We start from the raw sequence: 22,916 nt of genomic DNA, 5'->3' as shown, positions 1-22,916 counted from the left end.
CTTCCTTAGATTGCACAAATTGAAAACATTTTCAGATAACCTTGCAATATTTTTCCCCAAACCACTCAATATATTCTATCCAAGTGACATCCACTTTTGAGCTAAATACATGTGATTTATTCACATGGAATCTCACAAATATGTTACAGCAGTGTGCAGGAGAACCATTCCACTTACTCTTCCTGAAAACATTCTGGGTAACCTTGAACAGAATAATGACTTTGCAGCGCTTATTGCCACAGTATGTATGTATGTATGTATGTATGTATGTATGTATGTATGTATGTATGTATGTATGTATGTATGTATGTAAATTATATATGCATCTCCCATATAAAGTTACTTTGGGCAGTATTATATAACATACAGATGTTAATATGTCATGTCCCTCTGACCATATACAGTCTTTGTCTTCTAATATTCTAATACTCTAAGCAATTCTGTCACTTCACTTCTAGGCGCTTCCTGGCAAAGAATTAGGAAATATGTTGGCTTGCATGCCGCCCCTTTCCAGATCCCCAATCTAGCTTTTTATCTGAGGGAAGGAAAGTGATAAGAATATATCATTCATCACCCTCAAAGCTTCTGCCTCTATGAATCCATCATCTCTCACTCTTTGCACCCATCTACCAGTTAGCCTAAAAAAAAAAGGCAGGTATTAAAATCCCTTGTGTCCTGCAGAAATGTCTCCAAGATGATTTGTACATGATACAAATGGAATTCAAATTCAAATGGCAGTTCTTGATCAGTGCCAATTCTTGATCAGAGCCAACAAGGAAATATCAAAAGTAACAGGAGTATTTTCTCTTGCCTTTTTCTATGCGAAAAAGAAAAAAATGACTGACATCCCAGTATAATGCTCAGCAACTACAGTAATATTTGTATAACCAAACACAGGAGCAGGCAATACAAAAATGAAAAAAGCCCACAAATTTCTTTCTCATGGTATTTGACATTGATGAAATGACGTTTGCTCTTTCCCACAGGATTTTAAAATAACCGATATACCCCACAAGATCTGAAGACACGCGTTTTCATATTTTACATTAAACCTACTACTATATGTACAAGCAGCTAATATATTTTTCTGCTGTAAGTGCTATGCTGCCGTTTGAAAAATGTGATGGATGAGAAACAAGATGACTGAAGGAACTGGTAACAGGATACAAAAATGTCACCTTTAGGTCAACACTTCACATTCAACCTGTTGGGGGCTGGTGCTGTTACATTAAATATTTAACAGCTGAGAGACAGTAAGATGAGTTGGTCTCAGTCATTTCCTAGTAGACAGGTGTCCATCTTCTCCACATACACTTACTAATCAATAAGATTTTCCTATGCTAGTAAACAAGCTTCCTCTTTCTCTTTTCACATAGATATGTGCTATCATTTTTTTCACGTAAAACATTCCCTTTAACAACACTATTTTTGTAGGGCCCTGCAGAAAGCAACTAAAATCTTGGTATTTCCGTCTGTGTTAAAATATCTACATGACATCAGAAATCCAGTTGTTATAGCTAGCCAATTTGTTATATCATTTCAAAAGGAAAAAAGCCTGACAACTCAGTTGTACAAATACCTTTTCGTAGGCTCCCATTTTGGAATGGACTGAGAATTCCAACTTAATCCCAATTTGCTTCACACTTACCAAATGTAAGCAGCAATTCTTGTGTGGACCCAATCCACTTTGCTAGCATTTCTAGTAATTTTACTAATTTGAAATATTTTAAGTGGCAAAGCATTTAAACTGTTTTCTCCAAACACAAATGGGAATTCAGATTCCCATTTTTGTTTGGGGAAAACAGTTTAAGCCATATCCTTTACAGGGCAAAAAGCAGCTAAAATTTCCAGGTAGTGAAAATATGATAGGATTTATTTTTTTACGTTCATTAACAGGCAAGAAATAAACATCTAATACTCCCAATCCTGTTCCAATAATAGAAACGTTAAAAAAAATCCATAACAAAAATGGTAAGAAATGACTTCCCTGTGATCATTATATTATTCAGTTTGCTTTCAAGGAACACCATGATGAAAGAGGAAAAATACCTCTTTCTAACATAACCATACTGGCAGGAGTATCAACATTATCAGTATTCAAAGAATGTCTTGGCAAGATAAACCTTCACAAAAAGATGACACACAACTCAATCTAGGATGTCAAAATAGCAGTAGTTCAAGGGATGTCTGTTCAGCAAACCATTATTTAATGCTAATACAAAACAAAACACACTTTAGAAAAATGTAATTATCCCAAGTTTTCAGGTTCAATAATATGAAAATATAAAGATTACTAAGAAAGCAAGTCAAATGGTATTCTTTTACAGCTTTTCAATCTATGGAGAAAAGGGGGGAGGGTATAAAAGCACGCACAGTGTGCTTTAAAAAGTTGTCAGAAATGAACTGAATAGGGATAGGAGTGAGGATATGGAATAATATCAATCTAGTGACTGTTTTGAGTATCCTTGAGTTCTTAACCGTTTTTAATGCACTAAAGGAAAAATTCCTACCAATTTGATTACACTACGGTTATGCATTATTTCAATACGGTTTAGAGAAGGAGGCTGGCCACAGAAGATCTTATGTGATTTCTGGAATCAACCAATGACAACGACCTATTTCTCCAGCTTCCAATTACAGGGAATAGTAGCATTTATGTATATGCTGGTTTTATTCTCAGTACAATGTTCCTAATATGTTTGTAGAAAATACATATTTACTGTAAAGTCCACATGTATCTCCAGAAACAATGACAGTGCTATAAATGCATCAGCCAAATTTCTATAGGACATTACATACCTGACGAGATTCCAAAAGAGGCTAAATATATGTTAATATGTCATAAATTAATTTACCATATGATTTACCATGTGATGAAAGCATTATATGTAAGAGGAAAGTTCAGAGCCATTTTTAGAACAGTAGAACGAGATACAATGCAATAATGAAGTGTGGCATGCTCTATTCACTATTTATTTATTTAGAAGATTTATATGACTACCCAACTCCCTAAGGATGACTAATTATATTAAACAGTCAGCTATATCTTTTTATTGGTAATTTTATTAAAAATTACAATGATAAAAAAGTAATACAAACTAAAAATAAAAGTTTTCTTTTATTTTTTTTCCAAATTTTTATTTCAAATCCATCTGGACCCTTACTCTATTTGTAACTTTTCAAAATCAAAGTTCTAATGATTCTTTGGCTGTTTATTCTGAAGTCTTTTTTAAAATCTTTAAACTTGTATTTAAAACTTCTTTCACTAAAAAATGAAGGAAACTCACCCGGGGTTTTCAGGTCTGTTGATCCAAATGTTCCTAATAGCTGAAAAGCAGTTTGTCCAGAGAGGAATTAGAAAGAGTCTGTCTACTCATTAGAAAGAGTCAGCCTACTTGCTGGTTCTTTATTCCACTACAGTTGGCTCTACTTTTAGTTAGTCAGCTATATCCAATTCAACATTATACTCCAATCCATTCCATTCCATAGCTCAACTATTTTTCCATTTTGTTGTTGTCAGTTGGCAATCCATGTGTACTGCATTATATACATTATATAATGTATAATGTCCGATGAGTTGCCCCAGCACAATTCCATAATTTTCCCTAAATACTTTTGTACTTCTGCAACAGTGAGTTACTACCCATCCCTGTATTACACCAATGCCTCAGTTTTGTTCATGATAATTCTGTGGCTACAAACATGCCAGTGTATCAGAAATTGAGAGACATGTTCATAACATAGTAAAACTTTGGATGGCTTTTCTGTCATATGATGAAAGAGTTTACAATAACATTCAAAGGGTAAACTTAATTCAAAGTTTCAAACATTCCAAGGCTTGATGTAGGACAGTGATGGCGAACCTTTTAGAGACCGAGTACCCAAAAACTGGCCCTGCTCCCGTTCCACCCCCCATCTCCGCCCCCGCTCTGCCCCCCCATCCCCTGCCCTGACTGCCCCAGGACCACTCACCGCCTCCAGGGCCCGCCACAGATCACCCAGGCAGCCCAGCAGCGCTATGGCGGCCACACCCTCTGCCCACGCCCTGCAGCATCAACTGCATGATCGGGTGTGAGGGCAGAGTCTTGTCTACGCTGCCCGGCTGCCATGTTCTTGGCTGCGCTGCTCCGTGTGGGCCATGCTCGGGGGCGACTCTCCAGGGGGGCTGCTGGATAGGAGGGGGTCGTGGGGGGAGGCAAGGCTGGGGCAACGGCACGTGTGCCCACAGAGAAGGCTCCGAGTGCCGTCTCTGGCACCCGTGCCATAGGTTCGCCACCACTGATGTAGGAGATGACCAGGCTGAGTCCAAGGGAGGAGGTCAAACGTGTCATCAGTCATGAGTCCCTTCGTGCCCACAAGAGATCTAAGTCCAGCCCACCTTGAATTCCTTATCTACTGCCAAACTGCTTTGACTGTTAGTTCAGATTTTTGTAGAGCGCTTAAGCTTGCAATAAATCTTTATATCCATTTAAACTGTCTGGATCTCCTGATTTCCCTAGAGTTTGACACTTAAAATAGAATTTCAGATTCATAACTGTAATATCTTGTCTAACATTTTTTCCTTTCATTTCCAACCAGCTATTTCACTTCTTTCTACATAAAGAAGATGGATTCAGCATTAGAATGTACACAAACTAACAGATTTTCGTGAGTCCTATATTGCAACTACAGACTTTTTTCATTATACCAACATAAACTCCTAAGCTACCAATTTCAAAAACATTTCAAGATTATCCATAATCTCCAACTTTCATACTACTCTAGTTATTCATTTAGATGGCCAATTTCAGCCTTTTATACTATCCTCTATCTTATCTAATAAGATCTATATATTATCTTCTATGCTATAAATCTATAGATCAGTGGTGGCGAACCTATGGCACGCGTGCCAGAGGCGGCACTCAGAGCCCTCTCTGTGGGCACACACGCCGTTACCCCAGCAGAGTTCATTAGAGTAGCGAGCACGTGGCGTTTGGAAGTGATGGGGCAGGAAGCGAGCAAGCAGCGTTGCCCCCCCGGGGATGCCCTGGAGATGGCGAGGGACTGGCCCCGGCCACACTCACTCAGTCTGCTGTGACCACTGCAGCCATGCCCATCCAGTGGGCCACGCCCCCCACCCCCCTCTGAGGGCACCACAATGCTGATGCAGCCTTGGCACTTTGCGATAAATAAGTGGGTTTTGGGTTGCAGTTTGGGCACTCGGTCTCTAAAAGGTTCGCCATCACTGCTATAGATGCACTCATGTAAAAGTGTCACTTAATAAAGCAAAAAATGAAAAGCTAAGACGATGTCCTTCAAACTTTGGGAGAAAAAAGCATATACAAAGAATATATAAACTTGAATACTAGAATAAAATAAAAATAAAAATAAAATGTAAAGAACAGTCTAAATGTGTTTTTACATAACCAAAACTTATATCTTTTATTCGGATCAGTTTATTGTATCTGTACAAAATGATGGTAGTGAACATCACAAAATGCAAAGGCCCTCCCTCCATAATAATTAAATGAATTTGTTAATTAAAAGTCTATTCTGGCTATTTATTTTGTTTTGTTCTAATTAGTGCCATAGCTAATGAGCGACCTCTTGTGTTAATTTTTAAAACTATGCTTTCAATAGCCATGTTAACAAGAAAAAAACAGTAAACAGGCTGAGATCAATGACAACAATCTAAATAAAAATTATTTTATCTTTTGCTCAGATCACCTGTGAAACTATCTCCAATTTCATGACACTACAATTCTCTATGGTAAATGTTTGCTGCTATTACAAAACTATCTTCTTCTTACTATTCTAGGGGTTGCTCCTACAGCATTGGCAAGAAACAACATGTTGCTATTTTATTTCTTCCTTAACTGAAGCCATTATTGTTTTTTTAAAAAGGATGCATTGGTGAAAATTCAGGGGGGGAAAAGAAAACAAGATGATCAAGCATTGCCTGGTAGATTTTCAAGGTAACCTGGTTGGTCTGTAAACTGAGGTTATAATGGTCACCTCTAGAACTATCTGACTGAGTGTTGTTTTCTTTGTGGATATTCTTTCCTCTCTCTTTGATAGAAGTGGGAGAGGGGCCTATTCTAGGTTCCATTTCTGTATTAGCCATCCCATGTCTATCATTATGTGTCCTCCTGGGTCCTTCTGCAATGTTTGTTTGACTGCTGATAAACTTGCACTGCCTGGTAGCATATGTTACACACTTCCTAAATTTGTGGCCAAAATCCCATATATATAATCTATGTTTTAAGTTTGATTTTCAAGAACTATACATTTCTCCCCAGTTTACCCTAAAGGCTATGAATGCATCTTATATTTTGACTCTAACTTGGGTCAAGAGTGAGTTATATCCCCAACAATGTGCAGAAATATTTGTGCTTTTTTTCTTTAACTGTGTTCAGAGATGTAACTCTTTCTGCAGGATCATTTCAATGCCATGGAGCCATGTGACACCAACTTGGGCCATGAACAAATTAGTTGAAGGTAAAATAAGCAATTTGATGGGGGAGGGGGAGGTAACTTTCCATTGCAGCAAATATTTGTAAACAATTGTTAATTGGATTCATTTAGCCTTAAGACAGCTTTGGGTCTCAGTAAAAGCACATAATCTTCCCAGGATCATATTTCTTTCTTATGAAAGAATATTACCTGAAATTTTTAAATAACTAAACATACACAAACATATTTATGGAGATTCCCAATCATCCAGGTATGGTTGTCCCAAAGGTGCTTTTTTCCTGCAGCCAGGAAGGCTCCACACACATTTACACTTCTCAGGTTATCCTGAGGACACAGGTAAACCTCTGAAATGGTTTCAGCGACTCTCTAAAGCACGGGTGTCAAACTCGCCACGTCATAATGTCGTGTGGCAACATAGCGTGACTTTTTTTGCATTGCCAGAGCTGGGGTGGGCGTGGCCTCCATATGATGCAACCATCCCACGGGCCGGCATTTTGACACCCCTGTTCTAAAGGAATGCGAATGACCATCTGTCTGAAAGTAACATAAATCCTTCCATTTCCCACTATCTAATCCAGGGATAGGCAACCTTGGCTCTTTTATGACTTGTGGACTTCAACTCCCAGAATTCCTGAGCCAGGCAGTCCACGAGTCATAAAAGAGCCAAGGTTGCCTACGCCTGATCTAGTCAGAGCTGAAGAAGCTTCTTGGATGAGAAGTGAAACATCTTCAAAAGAAACACAAGAAAGTCCAGTTGCCTCCTGAAAAATGCACCTTTGGGACAACCATGACCTGGATGACTGAGAACCTCCATAGACATTTAGTTATGCACTTTGGGATGAACACCTTCAAATGGTGAGAGGCTATGAATGGATTTCCAGAAAATATCACAGATCACAGGAACCATTTGTGCTTCAGTTTGAGATTCAGACAGCACAGACTCATCACCAATAGCCTGTGCCTGTTTTCAACAGTGAAGGCAGGGCAGAAAACATCCTGCAGCCAGGAAGGCTCCACACACATTTGCACTTCTCAGGTTACCCCAGGACACAGGTAAATCTTCAAAATGGTTTCAACGACTTTCTAAAGGAATGCAAATGACTATCTGTCTGCAAGCAATATAAATCCTTCCACTCCCCACCATCTAGTCAGAGCTGAAGAAGCTTCTTGGATGAGAAGCGAAACGTCTTCAAAAGAAACACAAGAAAGTCCAGTTGCCTCCTGAAAAAAAGCACCTTTGGGACACACAAACATATATAAAAAATAAGCATTTTTGCAAAAGTAGAAACATCCAATATTTTAATAAATTTCATCTGTCCATTAGATGTCACTCTTGTCTTTGAGATAACCATGCAGAGATTATGGCAGGATCCTTTATTGAAAAGCAAAAGCAGATTTTGATTATGAGAAGCAGCAATTTTATAAAATTATTACCTTGTTATGCGTAAACATTATCCTCAGTTCTGGTTTTATAATGCCATATGCCATCAATAGCTTCTGAGTTTTTTTCATTTCTTCCTTACATTTCTTATCAGTAGAATAAAACTGTTTTCTTACAGGCAGATTCTTGAACAGCTTTTGAACTGTTACAGTTGTCCCTACCAAGAAGAGCAAGTGAGAAAAAAAGCAAAGAAAATTAACTTACAGAAATGTTCTTTCAATTCTATTAATACATCCTTTTATTCTTTTAAATTGCCCGGAGTCACTGAGAGTGACTTGGACAGTGATATAAATTTTCTTAAATAAAAATAAAAAATATGCTGCAGGAATTTTCTGCATTGGTGGCCATAGTGAATATATCTACACGTGTGTGTGTGTGTGTGTGTGTGTGTGTGTGTAAACCAAATAAAACTATATTACCATAAGATTGTATCACTGAAAGATTTACAGGTAATTCGCAACTTATGACCGTTCATTTAATGATGGCTAGAAGTTACAACAGAACTGAAAAAGTGGCTTATTACTTGTCCACAAAGTCATGACCACTGAACCATTCCTGTGGTCCCATGACCACAATTTGATTGCTTGCCAACTGGCTTGGATTTACAAGGGTTGTTGTGTCCTGCAGTTATGTAATCACATTTTTTTACACAATTATGTAATACAATTGTTTACCAGTTGCTTTATATGACCTCAAAAAGAACAGCCAAATATCTGTTCGCTCAGAAAAGTAAGAAAAAAAAAGTCTAGAACAATGTTATACATACTGTCACTGACAAGTGTTTCAAACATTTTGGCTCATAGAGACACACCATACAGATGGTCTTCATTTAGCAATCACAATTGGGACTGGCAACCTGGTTGTTAAACGAAGTGGTCCTAACTGAAACTACGACTGTGTTTATAATCTTACTTCAGCTTTCTTTTGTTTTACAGACCTCGGAAGGTCATAAGTATGAAGATTGGTCACAAAGTTACTATTTCATCAGTGTCGTAACTATGAATGGCTGCTAAATGAGGCAGTTGCTAAATAAGGATTACCTGTACATATAACGAAATAATGCTGTTTTGTACTAGATTTGGACAAAACAGGATTGTTTAGTTAGAAGTGCTTGGGCTGGGGAAATACGGCAGGACGAAACCCATGTTGATAGGCATCTTTAACAACAGCATCTACAGACTTTGATCTTGGCTTCATCAATCAGTTCTGATGATAATTTGTCCTTTCAGGTCTTTAAATTGAAAAATATCTACATAGTTGTTGTCAAGGTATACCAAAAAGAGCTGTGGTAGCACAGTGGTTAGAATGCAGTATTGCACAGGCTTACTCTGCCCGCTGCCAGGAGTTTGATCCTGACTGGCTCAAGACTTCCATCCTTCCGAGGTCGGTAAACTGCTTAGAAAGTGCTGTAAAGCACTATAAAGCAACATATAAGTCTAAGTGCTAGTGCTAAAAGCTGTATTATTTCAACAAAGTTAAAGAACATAGCAAGTTATAACAATAAGCAGAGATTATCAAATTGTACAATCCATAAGTCACTAAAATTTCAAAGAAGACTGGCCCTTTTCATCACTTTGATGCCATAAATTCAGAGGTTTTCTCTAAATGCTTTAACTAAAGTTAAATTTAAGCCCCTCGAGAAATGCAGTGATTCCGGAATGTAAAACCTCTGGATAGAGGAAAACAATCTACAGTACCATCTTCCATTTTGAGCTGTGTGGCATTTCTTGGAAATAAAAAGTTAGAAAATTTGGTCCTAATAGTTTTATTCAGAGAACTGAAAACATAAGAAGAAATAGTCAGATATCGTTCTTAAGTGTGGATAGTGAAAGCACGAATACTGAACAATTAGACTAGATCAACCTTGAGATCTCTTCCAACTCTACAATTTTGATTCCTATTTAAAACAATATTTTCTGTTGTATAGTTAATCAGGTTTATCCGAGACTATATATGACTGAAACAATCAGAAGTTGCTTTCCTATTTAACACAACCTTGAGGGCACACCTGATCCTTTGCTGCAGTTTTCCTTGTGCTGAATTTTTCATTGCAGAATCCTTTGTGTCTAGAACCAATTTTATATTTTATAAAGAGTTATTTTATTTATGTTGAGTGCATATGAGGACGCCTCATCAGTAAAATCTCAATTTGGTGTGTGTTTGGATTTTTCATGTCTGACTCAATCTAGTCTTGTTATTTTGAAAATCACAATTTTAATTGTCAGTTCAAATTTTAAAATGTTATCCAATTGTTCTGTTATCTGAAGCAGAACAATCGCAGGAACTCATAGTCATGAACTAATGATCCAAAGATAGAGAGTAATATAAAGTGACTAAAAGCCATACCTGTTCCAAGATGAGATGGCTTCTGAGAAATTATATGACCGCTTATATCAAAATTGTACTGGGTGCTAAAATCATCAGCAGCTGTCCTTGTTGTAATAGAAACCTAACAATAAAGAATCTAATGTCAAGTAATTAGGAAAAGATATATGGACATTCTATTACCTATGTAATTCTCACAAACCATGATGATGATGATGAATTGTTATTTATTAAACTTGTATCTCCCCAAATCTCAACAACTCTGTGTAGTTTACAATGTCATGATAATCAATAATGATTGTTCCTAGAAGAGTAAAAATCATTAAGAGAAGGCATTCTTGACAGATATATCTTCTGGACATGTAAAAGGCAATGGTGGGGGTGGTGATGAAAATTGCCGCCGTGGACAATGGACAAGCAGCAGTGGGTGGGGGCTTCCCATTTTGAACTCTCTCCACTGCCGTTGCCTCTACAGCTGGACTCTGGTCTAAAACTGAATGGGCTGCCTCCCCAGGCACTCCCAGCAGCTGCACTTACCGCCGATAGTCTGCCACCCCCTCCAGGCACTCCCAGCAGCTAGGCGCAAGCAGCGTTTGCCTGCCACCCCTCCTCCAGATCTTGCTCTCTCCCGTAACCTGTCACCAATCACATCTCCTTCGCAGCCCCCTCAGTCACTCTTCCCAGCACCATCATTGCTGCCTGCCACCTGATTGGCTGGCAGCTTCTTGTCCTGTGGAGTGAAACACCCGGGACAAACTGTGTTTGGGTGAATGGGCCGGGCCGAAGGGTCAGGGGCAGAGGGACAGGGAGAATTGCTGGGGGAGGACCAGAGGAGGAGGAAACCTGGCAGTGAATGGGCTGAGGCGAGTGGTTGGAGGCGAAGTGGGCGTGGCCAATGGTGGGAGCCTAAAGGTCCCATTCCGCTTTGAAACAGCCTCACTTGATTTTAAGGAGAAAATAAACACTTTGATGTTTCAAAATATTGTCACAAGTCAAGTAATCCTCAAATCACACACAAGATCTAATTGTTTTATGCATCTCCTAGGAGCAGAAGCAATAGGCTTCTAAATACCAACTTATGGAGCATCAACAATGATTATTGATCCTACAAGAAATACAGTTTTCTGCCTCTGAATAAGGATCTTTTAATATTCCTCTTCTGTTTGAAACTGTACTGTGCTTCAGTTTATATACAAATGTGTTGCTAGATGGTTATGCAGACTGTAAATGTAAAAAGCATTTTTATGTTGGCTCGTCATACTTAGATGTACAATTCCATTCTTGTGCATTGTATTGTGCTCAAATTTTAGGCTGCCTTTGAAAATGAAGAGAATTGCAACATTCAAAACTACTCCGAAAACCTGACATACAAAAAAGCATTCACAGCCTGTCCAAATACACCCAAGGCCAACAAGCAAAAAAAAAAAAGTGTCTTTTCAAAACATTACTTATCTTGGCTTGGTTGGCTGCTTGGCACATATGCACTTTGCCTATGATCATGTGCCGTTGATGCAGTTCATGATACAGTTGCTATTATTGTCCTAGCCTCTTTGTATGTTAATTTGCTTGGCTTGTTTGCTGTTAACTTTTCTCTCTTTTGTCCTACCGACCCTTCAAATACTTTTTTTTTTACTAAGCAAAAACTGTCCCTTTCTGTTCTTTGCTGAAGTTTTTAAGATGAAAATGCAGGTAGGGCTTATTCGACCTGAACAGACCTGCTTTTTTCTTATTTCACTAAGGTTCAGCAAGACTCACAAAGCAGCTATATGCAAACTGCTTTTGTTCTAGCAAACATTCATCAAAGTTGCCTCCCCCCGGAAAAACATGTCGAGTTGTAGAAAAATGGATAATGAAAGAAAAAAAGAAAGAAAGGAAGAAGGAAAACCCAGTATATTGTGTATATTGGGATTTTGTTCCTCCTTGAATTTCAGACAGCCCCTATGAAAATAACTGAACAAAATTTGGGAGATGAGCAGTGTGTTTTTTAGAAAAAAAAAACAAGGTTTATTTCGTATTTTCTCAATTAGCATCTGATCATTGCAGTCAGAATTCAGCAATGCCTTCTTCTCAAGTTTTCTACTTAACCACTGGGCAAAACCTGTATCCTCTTCATAAATTTACATCCCTCCCCCCCAAAAAAGAAAAAAGTTAGGCGCATGGCATCAGTAACTGGAGTTAAAACAGCCAAGATGGAAATGTAACTGTGTGCCCAAAGTTCCTCCTTTTCATACATGTGTCGACATTACAGGCAGGGCTGTGACCATTATCTTGTCATTTTTGAACATCCCCTGCAGATAACTCTCTGCAGACACCCTAGTTAGAAAGAAGTGAGATTGTACATCCAAACCCCAGCAGATATACTCTCCCAATAAGGCTATCTGGATTCTGGATACATTAAAATCAAAAGGGTTAATGTTTCACTTATGCAGAATTGCAGGTAGAGACCCAAACACCTGTAACTGTATATAGTCTTTTACCTGTGATATGCTACAAATGGAGCCCAGGGCTTCACCACGAAAACCATATGTGCTCAAGCTTTCAAGGTCCTCCGAAGAGCTTATTTTTGATGTGTAGTGCTTCATTGCCATCACAGGAACATCAACTGCCTTAATCCCATCACCATTATCTCGTACTTCAATCTTTTCAAAACCATAGTTCTCCTACACAAAGAAGACATTTATTAATCTCAAGTGACACAGAACATTTTATGGAGTTGTTCGATTCCAAGAACACCTTTACAGAAAGTGTAATTACCAATTAATCAGGGACAATTCAGTTTTCCCAATCTGGAACTATCTCATCAATATTTATTGTCAAGTTATTAAATGCTGGAAGCCAACAATTGGTGTCAATTTTCCAACACAGGCAACTTTGGAATATACACATTTATCACTTTGATTGGAAGGACAGATTTTAGGATCCAAATGTACTAGAACTCTAGTATATCTGGGAACATTATATCAGTTAGAAAAATATGGAACGTAATAGCTTAAGAATAGCTCCATGGCGAGACAGGTGCAAATAAATGTAACAAATAAAAATAAATGAATAAATATCTAATAAAAACAGATTTCATTCTTTTTCCCATGCTCAATTGACTTTATGGAAAAAATGTGCTAGACAGATTCATGGAAACAACTTCAGGAGGAATTGATTCAGTGGAAGGAGTGTCATTCCAGCTTTAATTCAGAAATAAATGGCTTGAACCAGCACCATCTTAGATAGAAGAGCCCTTCATGTACATACAGTATGTGGGATCATGCGCTATGTCAGGGCTTTTCAATCTTTTCACCCATTGTACCACTTTTAGGATATGGCAACATCCGAGTACCACCAGTCGCCTAGCAAGGTGTCAAAAACTTGATGACCCCCCAAAAAGGAAAAAAGTGATAAAGTAGTCCTCAACTTACAACAGTTCGCTTAGTGATTGTTCGAAGTTACAATGGCACTAAAAAAAGTGCCCCCCCAAGCCACAGCCGAGGAAGACACCTGTCTGCCCACCCAGTGGCACTCTTCCTCCTGTCCGAGGTTTTCATTGTTGTGAGCATTTCTGTTGAGGATTGGCAGTGGGGCTGGGTGTTTGGTTTTTATTCCCTCCCCCCATCTGCTGGGTGGTTGCAGCAGGCTTTGGTCACTTCACATGACCCTGGGACACTGTGACCGTCATAAATATGAATCAGTTGCCAAGCATCTGAATGTAAATCACAAGACCCTGGAGATGCTGCAACATTCCAGCTGACTGATGCTTCTTCAGGACTTAGCAGAAGCACCAGGATCAGCGCCGAGCTCCAGCAGGAGCCTGGCACTGATCCTGGCGCTTCCGCTGAGCCCTGACAGCCCTGCAGCTCCAGCCATCTCTTGCTCAGGCTTGTGCGGTGCTGCCACCGGTTCAGCTAATTCCCCTCTCCCGCTACCATTTTTCTAGGATGGTTGCATACCACCTGCCAGGTGCCAATGTACCACAGGTGGTACCGGTACCACTGGTTGAAAAGCCCTGCTCTATGTCAAAGATCCCAAACCCAGGCCTGAGCCCAACAGAAAACAGGTATGTCAGGATCAAAGGAAACCTGGTTTATTCAGGCACACTTTGGCGTACGAGGTGCAAAGCAATCACAAAAACAAAGTCAGCACTGGGAGCTACTGCCTCCCAGCGCACTAAATAGATGATCCCGCCCAGACCCGCCCCCCACCCACCTGACCAGCATCCGGAGCGATGATTGTGAGCACCCAGCTCACAGCAGCAGTTTCCCGCCTGCAGCAAGCAGCTCAGTTCAGGCTCAGTTCCGTAGCAGCAAGGCAAGCGAGGTTCAAATCCCCCGTTTTCCTGTGCAGCGGACCGCCGAACAGCTAATCTGGCAAACCCGGAAATCCTGGCCACAAGGGATTCACCGGCAGTAGCCGGCTCCCAGCTTCCTGACCACGATCGCCTCTCAGCTGAGCCCCGGCCATCAGAGACAGGTAAAGGGGGATGGCTGTCGCTGCCTCCAGCCGCCGTCGTTCCGGCCACCGACACACACACACACACACACACACACGGTAAGTGGCAAGCCCCGCAGGACTTGACGCTCTAATCTTTTTAAAATTTTGGACAGAATTCTTGAGAATGGAGTCTTGAATAACTTCTTTAAAGTTATTGAAGAAAACGATACAGAATTACTCAATTGGCATAGTACAAGTGCTTAATTCTAGAGTAATGCTGCATTTGGATCCCAGGTGGGCAAAGTTCAGCATGGACACCCATATTGTGTTTTCAAGAGTCATTATGAAAATGGTAACAGCATGACTGTACTTTGAGGGCTGATGTGGTTATTATGTGAGTGCAGGAAAAGGTGTGTCTCCTTTAAGGAGTTGTTAAAAGTACAGCGAAGGTGCCGATGTGTGATGCAAAGCACCTCTCTACTTCAGACACAAATATTGCACCCAATTACTTGTCCTGCATACCTTATCCATGACTGCAAATCAGCTCACAGTATATCCTTAAAGATCTTTAAGGTTATAAAAACTTTCAGAAATCCTCATTGGTTTGAATTACTGGCTCCTAAATATCTTATACAAGTTAAACCTGATTGTCCACATTATTCAAAATGAAAAACAAACAAATAACAGTCACCCAGAAGTCCAAAAACCATCTTTTCTTACTTTCATTTGTATTCTAAATACTACTACTACTACTACTACTACTACTACTAATAATAATAATAATAATAATAAAGGTAGTCCTCGAGTTACGAGTGTAATGGAGCCGGCGAACGCTTCTGCACCTCCCCCCCCCCGCAGCCCGATCGGGCTTGGAAAATGCCTCTGGAGCCTGGATCAGGCCGCGGAAGTGTTCCCTGGCCTCAAATCCGGGCGGCAGCGGCCTGGAAAAGGCTTTGGGAGCCCCTATCCGGCCTCCAGATGCAAGTGGAAGCGTCCCCCAGCTTCGGTTCCATTCTCTATTGCAGAGAACAGAGGCCTAAAGTACAATGAGATCACACAAGATCAGTAGTGTGAGATCTCGCCCCACTGATCTCGCGTGATCTTGCGTTACTTTAGGCCTCCACCAAAGGCCTGGAGCAGCCAAGAAAGCCAAGGATCTCAATCTTCGCAGGGTGAGTATTGAAGGCCTGGTGCCTAGGGAGACCTGGGGCAGGGGTTGGGAGGGAGGGAATAACCAGGGTGAATGTTGCAGAGCCACTGTGGTCGCTCGTAAGGGCAAATGACTGCCATGGTGCTGCAATATTTGTAACTTCGGGACTTGCTCGTAAGCACTAATGGACGCTCATCACGTAACTTTGATAAGGATTACCTGTAATAATAATAATAATAATAATAATAATAATAATAATAATAATAATAATAATAATAATAATAATAATAATAATAATAATAGAAGAGTTGGAAGGGATCTTGGAGGTCTTCTAGTCCAACCCCCTACTCAGGCAGGAATCCTATACCATTTCAGACAAATGGTTGTCCAGCCTCTTCTTAAAAACTTCCAGTGTTGGAGCATTCACAACTTCTGGAGGAAGGTTGTTCCACTGATTAATTGTTCTAACTGTCAAGAAATTTCTCCTTAGTTCTAGGTTGCTTCTCTCCTTGATTTTTTTCTATCCATTGCTTCTTATCCTGCCTTCAGGTGCTTTGGAGAATAGCCTGACTCCCTCTTCTTTGTGGCAGCCCCTGAGATATTGGAACACTGCTATCATGTCACCCTAGTCCTTCTCTTCATTAAACTAGACATACCCAATTCCAGCAACCGTTCCTTATATGTTTTAGCCTCCAGTCCCCTGATCATCTTTGTTGCTCTTCTCTGTACTCTTTCTAGAGTCTCAACATCTTTTTTACATCGTGGTGACCAAAACTGGATAGAGTATTCCAAGTGTGGCCTTACCAAGGCGTTATAAAGTGGTATTAACACTTCACGTGATCTTGATTCTATCCCTGTTAATGCAGCATAATACTGTGTTGGCTTTTTTTGGCAGCTGCAGTACACTGCTGGCCATATTTAAGTGATTGTCAACTAGGACTCTGAGATCCCTCTCACAATTACTACTATTGAGCAAGGTGCCACCTATACTGCACCTGTGTATTTGGTTTTTCTTGCCTAAATGTAGAACCTTACTTTTTTCACCATTGAATTTCATTTTGTTAGATAGCGCCCAGTGTTCAAGTCTGTCAAGATCCTTCTGTATCTTAAGCCTATCTTCTGGAGTGTTGGCTATTCCTGCCAGCTTGGTGCTGTCTGCAAATTTGATGAGTTCCCCATCTATCCCCTCATCCAAATCACTGATGATGTTGAAGAGCACTAGGCCCACTACACACTTCCCTCCATGTAGATGCAGTTCCATTGAGGACCACACACGGAGTACGGCCGGTCATCCAGCTGATGAATCAATCTGGTGGTGATGCTGTCTAACCCACATTTTTCTATCTTATCAAGTATAGTAGGTTATGATCTACTTTATCAAATGCCTTACTGAAGTCCAAGTAAATTATATCCACAGATTCCTCTGGTCTACTAATTTCATCACCTGGTCAAAGATTTCTCTGGTATGATCTGTTTTTGACAAACCCATGTTGGCATTTGGTAATGACTTTGTTTTCCTCTAGATGTTCGCTGATTAGTTGCTTGATTATCTTTTCCAGAATCTTCCCAGGTATTGAGGTCAGTCTGACAGGTCTGTAGTTTCCTGGATCCATTTTGTTTTCTTTTTTGAAGATGGGAACTACATCAGTTCTTTTCCAGTCCTCTGGTAGTTCCCCAGTGCTCCAGGATCTTTGAAAAATATAGTTCAGTGGTTCTGAGATCACATCTGCCAGTTCCTTCGAACCTTGGGGTATAATCCATCTGGTCCTGGTGATTTGAACATGTCTAGGGTGGACAGATGCTCACTTACCATTTTCTTGCCTATCTTAACTTGTGTTTCTAATCTGTTTTTCACAGCACTGTTTTTGATAGGTTGGACTGTTTTTTCCCTTTGTGTAAAGACGGATGCAAAAAATAAGTTAAGTAGTTCTGCTTTTTCCCTGTTGCTTGTTATCTTCTTACCACTTTCTCCCACTAATGGACCAATCATTTCCTTAAATTTTTTCTTGTTTTTTACATGTTGAAAGAAGCTTTTTTTGTTATTTTTGACTTTTGTTAAGTGTTTAAACTACAAATCAATCTCATGTATAAGTACCTAATGGTATTTACCATATACACACAAGTAAGATGAGTAGATGGATATTTAGAAATTAATTAATAAATACATAAGCATTTCCTTTGTTGCTCTTTTTGGAAGGATCTACTCTCTTGACCTACATTTAGACTCTAAATCCTATTGAAGTTCATGGAAATAATTACCTTATAAATAACTAGACAGACAGACAGCCAACACTCATAATATATCTTTTAGAAAGATGGAGTCTTGGACTTCGTTCCACTATAGCTCAAGCTCCTGAATTAGAATGGAGCAAATTTAGGTTCAACTCCAGCCTCTGCTCTGAAAGATCATTGGACCTGTCATGACTTCTCTCAAGCCAACCTACTTCACAAAGTTATCGTGAGAGCGAATGCTACTCAATGCTTCTGGAGAGAAAGTGAACTGCATATCAAAATAATAATCATAAACTATTCATTAAATGACTACTTTTCAAATTACAATTATAATTCTATCACTGTACGCAACATTTTTAAAGAAAAGGACTACTTCCACTTAGTTCTGTTAAGTCAAGTTGTGGGAAATGAATATTGTAAAAATATTTCTAAAATGCATTTATTTATTTATATTTCATATTTCTACACCTTCCATCTTCCTCTGAAATCAATCACTTTTTGTCTTTTGCAGTTACAAAAATCTTCAATTAAGAGTATTTAAGTGAAGCAAGTCCTAAAAAATTAATGTAGAAACATATTGAAAATATATTAAAGCTATTTTCTGCCATTTTGATTAAATAGCTATTCCCAGACATTAAAGCTTTAAAACAATCTTCTAGTCAAAAATAATAAACAATGAATGTAGTAAATTTTTATACATGAAAAGTAATATTTAACTATATGATTATTATCAATAAAAGATAATATTTGCAGCTCAGGGTTGGACTGTGGGGTTTTTGGTGTTCTCTGAGCTTGGTTGTTTTCCTGCAGACATTTCATTACCAAACTAGATAACATGAGATGTTACCATCAGATGTATATGTTGCTTATCTCTGAAACTGATGGCTCTTTCTGTTTACTTAGGATGTTGTGGAGTGCTTTAGTTTGTGTACTACGGTTATGCCATGTGGTTATAATATTCCATTGGTAGTTTCTGAGATGTTTTTGATGTATGGCAGTGTTATCTTTTTAACAGCCTATGTTGGTTGGGTTGTAGTGGTTGAGATAATGTCCAGCTGCCCTCTACTACAGAACACAATATTCTAGAGAAAAGTCTCAGATACAGATCTCCAATACAGATGATGCTAATAAATTAGCAGGCTTAGCATTTAAAACCACAGCATGTTCCACAGAGATCCAAGAAAGCATAAGACAAACTGTCATAGATCAGAAGAACAGAACTAACTCAAAGCAGAGGAAACAGGAGTCCTCAAAAACCTACAGAAAAGCCAAACTATCATTATCCCACCAGCAGATAAAGGCTGAACCATGATTATCATGGACAGATCACAATATAGAAACTAGACAACTGGATCAAGAGAACTCTCAGTAATTTACCAAAAACAATGAAATCACAAAAGGAAGACAGTGGTGGATGAAAAGCAGTGGACCTGTCCTTCCATGCTTCTATGGATGCCTCAAAACATAGAAACCACACATACTTCTCTGCCCAATTGTATCATTACCAGGTTCTCCAACCTACAATTTTGCTAAAGAATTGATAAAAAAGCTTGGACTTCTCACAGAGGGAGGCAAATACTCCATCAACTCCCCACTACAGTGCCTCCAGAGAATCAAAGACCTGACAACAGATGAAGATGAAATCATGATCTCATTCAATGTCACAGTACTCTTTCCATCCATAGACCTGGGATTAGCAAAATAATCCCACAGCAGCATTACTTACACAGCACACCTGACCTAAATAAATACACCAAGATTGAAATACCCAAACCATGAACTTTATCAACTCTGTCTGACTACATACTTTCAATTTGATGGACAAATATGCCAACAAATCAAAAGAACACCAAGGGGACGACTGCTTTCATGATTCACAGTAGAGACTGTAAGTCAGGGCTTTTCAACCTTTTCACCCATTGTACTTTTAGGATATGGCAACATCCGAGTACCAACAGTCGCCTAGCAAAGTGTCAAAAACCTGATGACTGCCCCCCCAAAAAAGGAAAAAAGTGATAAAGTACAGGTAGTCCTTGACTTACAACAGTTCGCTTAATGACTGTTCGAAGTTACAATGGCACTGAAAAAAGTGCCCCCCCCAAGCCACAGCCGAGCAAGACAGCGCCCAGCGGTGCTCTTCCTCCTGTCCGAGGTTTTCATTGTTGTGAGCATTTCTGTTGAAGATTGGCAGTGGGGGTGGGGTGGGGGGTGTTTGGTTTTTATTCCCCCTGTCTGCTGGGTGGTTGCAGCAGGTTTTGGTCACTTCACATGACCCTGGGACACTGTGACTATCATAAATATGAATCAGTTGCCAAGCATCTGAATGTAAATCACAAGACCCTGGAGATGCTGCAACATTCCAGTTGATTGGCGTTTCTTCTGGGCTCAGCAGAAGCGTCAGGATCACTGCTGCTTTCCAGCTGATTGGTGCTTCTTTAGGGCTCAGCAGAAGCACCAGGATCAGTGCCGAGCTCCAGCTGGAACCTGGCGCTGATCCTGGCACTTCTGCTGAGCCCTGACAGCCCTGCAGCTCCAGCCATCTCTTGCTCAGGCTTGTGTGGTGCTGCCACCGGTTCAGCTCATTCCCCTCCCCCGCTACCACTTTTCTAGGCTGGTCGCGTACCACCTGCTAGGTGGCAATGTACCACAGGTGGTACCCGTACCACTGGTTGAAAAGCCCTGCTGTAAATGACTCCTGCAATCTATATGGCATCATCATCATTAGTTCCTTTTGTACAAAGAGCATAGGGAGCAAGCTTCTTCCAATGAAGAAGAAAAAAATCCACCTGTGGGTGGGCACTAGGTGGATTCAGTAGCTCAGCATCTGCCGTTGCCAGACCCAAGCTCAGATAAAGGAGAAGGAGGATTAGGCATAGGTCTAGCAACCCTACCCTGAAAAAACCTGACTGCTACTAAAATAGCAAGTAGAAACCTAATCTGTATAGCACGTCCCCACATATAACCCTAAGTATGGATCTGATATGTAAATGACATCTTTGTCACAATAAAAAAATACTCAACCAGAGAGGACACATGAAACTATCAATATCTCAGAAACCAACAGACTATTACAACCACATGACATTACTGTAGCACAGAGTTCCCCAACCTTTCCAGCTCGGCAGCCCAGAGAGAAAGGGAGGAGCAGGGCAGTCTGGGTATGTGCAAGCGGGTTGCATGCACTTACGGCACTGGCGTCCGTGCACATGCACAAATGGGCCACTAGCACCCGCGTGATGCTGGTGGTGGGCTAGCACTCCCGCCATGCACAAATGGGACTGCTAGCACTCACGTGGTGGTGCTAGTGTGAGTGGGGGCACTCGCCAACACGTGCGTGCACTCGCCAACAATTCCTGCAGTCCAGTGGCCGAGATGTACTGGGCGGTGGCCCATAGGTAGAGGGCCTGTGCTGTAGCACACAAACCAACTAAAGCCCTCCACAACATCCCTGGTAAACCAAATGAACTCAGAACAAAAACCAAGCGTCATCTACAATATACAGTACAAGGACTATAATAGCCACTATGTAGGACAAACAGGCAGAAGACCAGCAGAGCACATCTATGAACACTAACTAGCAGTCAGAAGACATGATGAAAACTTAATTTCACAACACGTGGACAGACTTACCAATCATAGTTTTAACTGGGAAACTGTAACCAAACCAAGTCCAAAAACGCTAGAGATTTCCTGAAAACCTGGCACTCAGACAAATCAGCAATCAAAAGGCACATGAAGATAAACATCTACATACCATTCAAAAGAGACAATCAAAAAGCCAAAAAGGCCCCCAAAAGATTAAAACACTCCTCACCAGCAATCAATCCTCAGATAAGCAGAGATTATTACCAAGATCCGGGGTCTTCAAATTGGCCCTTTTATGACTTGTGGACTTCAAGTCCCAGAATTCCTCAGCCAGCGTGCCTGACTGAGGAATTCTGGGACTTGAAGTCTACAAGTCATAAAAGGACCAAGTTTGAAGACCCCTGAACAAGATTAACACTAGACATACAATCAAGAACTGAACAATCCCCAATCAAGGAACTACCAACTCAGACAAACAAGCTAAAAGTAAACAACAGCCTGATCAAGAACATTCTCACTAACACTGAAAGGGCAAAGTCACTAATATATATAAAGAAAGCAAACCACACTCCCTTCTGAGACTGTTGATGTTACCTAGTTTGGTGATGAAATGTCTGCAAGAAAACAACCAAGCTCAGAGAGCACCAAGAACCCCATAGTATGATTATTCTTTAAAATGAAACATGAATTCAATAGGAAGCCCCACGTAATTATGTTTTAAAATCAAGAATACATTTGCCAACACTAGCATTTTACAAACTGTTAAGATTATCAAAAGTAATTTTTGTAAAAGCACAATCATTTTTCAGACGCAAGTTTAAAGGAATCTTTCATTCTTTCATATAGAATGCGTATGTAAACTCATTTTAGATGACTAGACACGGGCAAAACTGAATAAACGAATAATTAAAAAATTAAAACAAAATAAATTCAGCAAGCAAGGAGAACGTTTAAGTCAGTGGTTCTCAACCTGTGGGTCGGAACCCCATTTGGGGTCGATCGACCATTTCACGGGGGTCGCCAAGCAAGGCTGTCCGCCATTTTTTTTGTCCATTTTTTCCCCCTTTTCCGGCGGGTGCCTTACCTCCCTTGGGCTGGGCCAGCTGGTGGTCGGCCTGCTCCATCTCTGCCGCTTGCCAGATACGCCTCGGCCGGCGCAGGGGGCGGAACCACGCATGCGCGGCGCTCCCGGGGAAAGTCCTCGACTTACGACCGGTTGGGTAGTCCTCGACTTACGACCGGTTTAGTCCTCGACTTACGACTGGTTGGGGTCGCGGCATTAAAAAGGTTGAGAACCACTGGTTTAAGTCT

At 40.3% G+C, this 22,916-nt stretch overlaps 1 protein-coding gene across 1 annotated transcript in view; it reads right to left on the bottom strand.

Annotated features, from left to right (window-relative positions):
• PMS1 (PMS1 homolog 1, mismatch repair system component) overlaps nt 1-22,916 on the bottom strand; it is a 49,428-nt gene that overhangs the window by 18,558 nt on the left and 7,954 nt on the right. The window contains exons 3-5 of the mRNA XM_015817126.1: nt 12,697-12,879; nt 10,241-10,343; nt 7,888-8,051 (exon numbers count right to left, since the gene is read on the bottom strand). Of these exons, the coding sequence (XP_015672612.1) occupies nt 7,888-8,051; nt 10,241-10,343; nt 12,697-12,879 (450 nt within the window). The remainder of the gene's footprint in view (nt 1-7,887; nt 8,052-10,240; nt 10,344-12,696; nt 12,880-22,916) is intronic.

Source organism: Protobothrops mucrosquamatus, unplaced genomic scaffold, assembly GCF_001527695.2.
Source record: "Protobothrops mucrosquamatus isolate PMUCROS unplaced genomic scaffold, P.Mucros_1.0 scaffold_125, whole genome shotgun sequence".
Taxonomy (NCBI): domain Eukaryota; kingdom Metazoa; phylum Chordata; class Lepidosauria; order Squamata; family Viperidae; genus Protobothrops; species Protobothrops mucrosquamatus.
The sequence above is the reverse complement of the archived record's forward strand: the minus strand, read 5'-3'. Positions and strand labels throughout refer to the sequence as shown.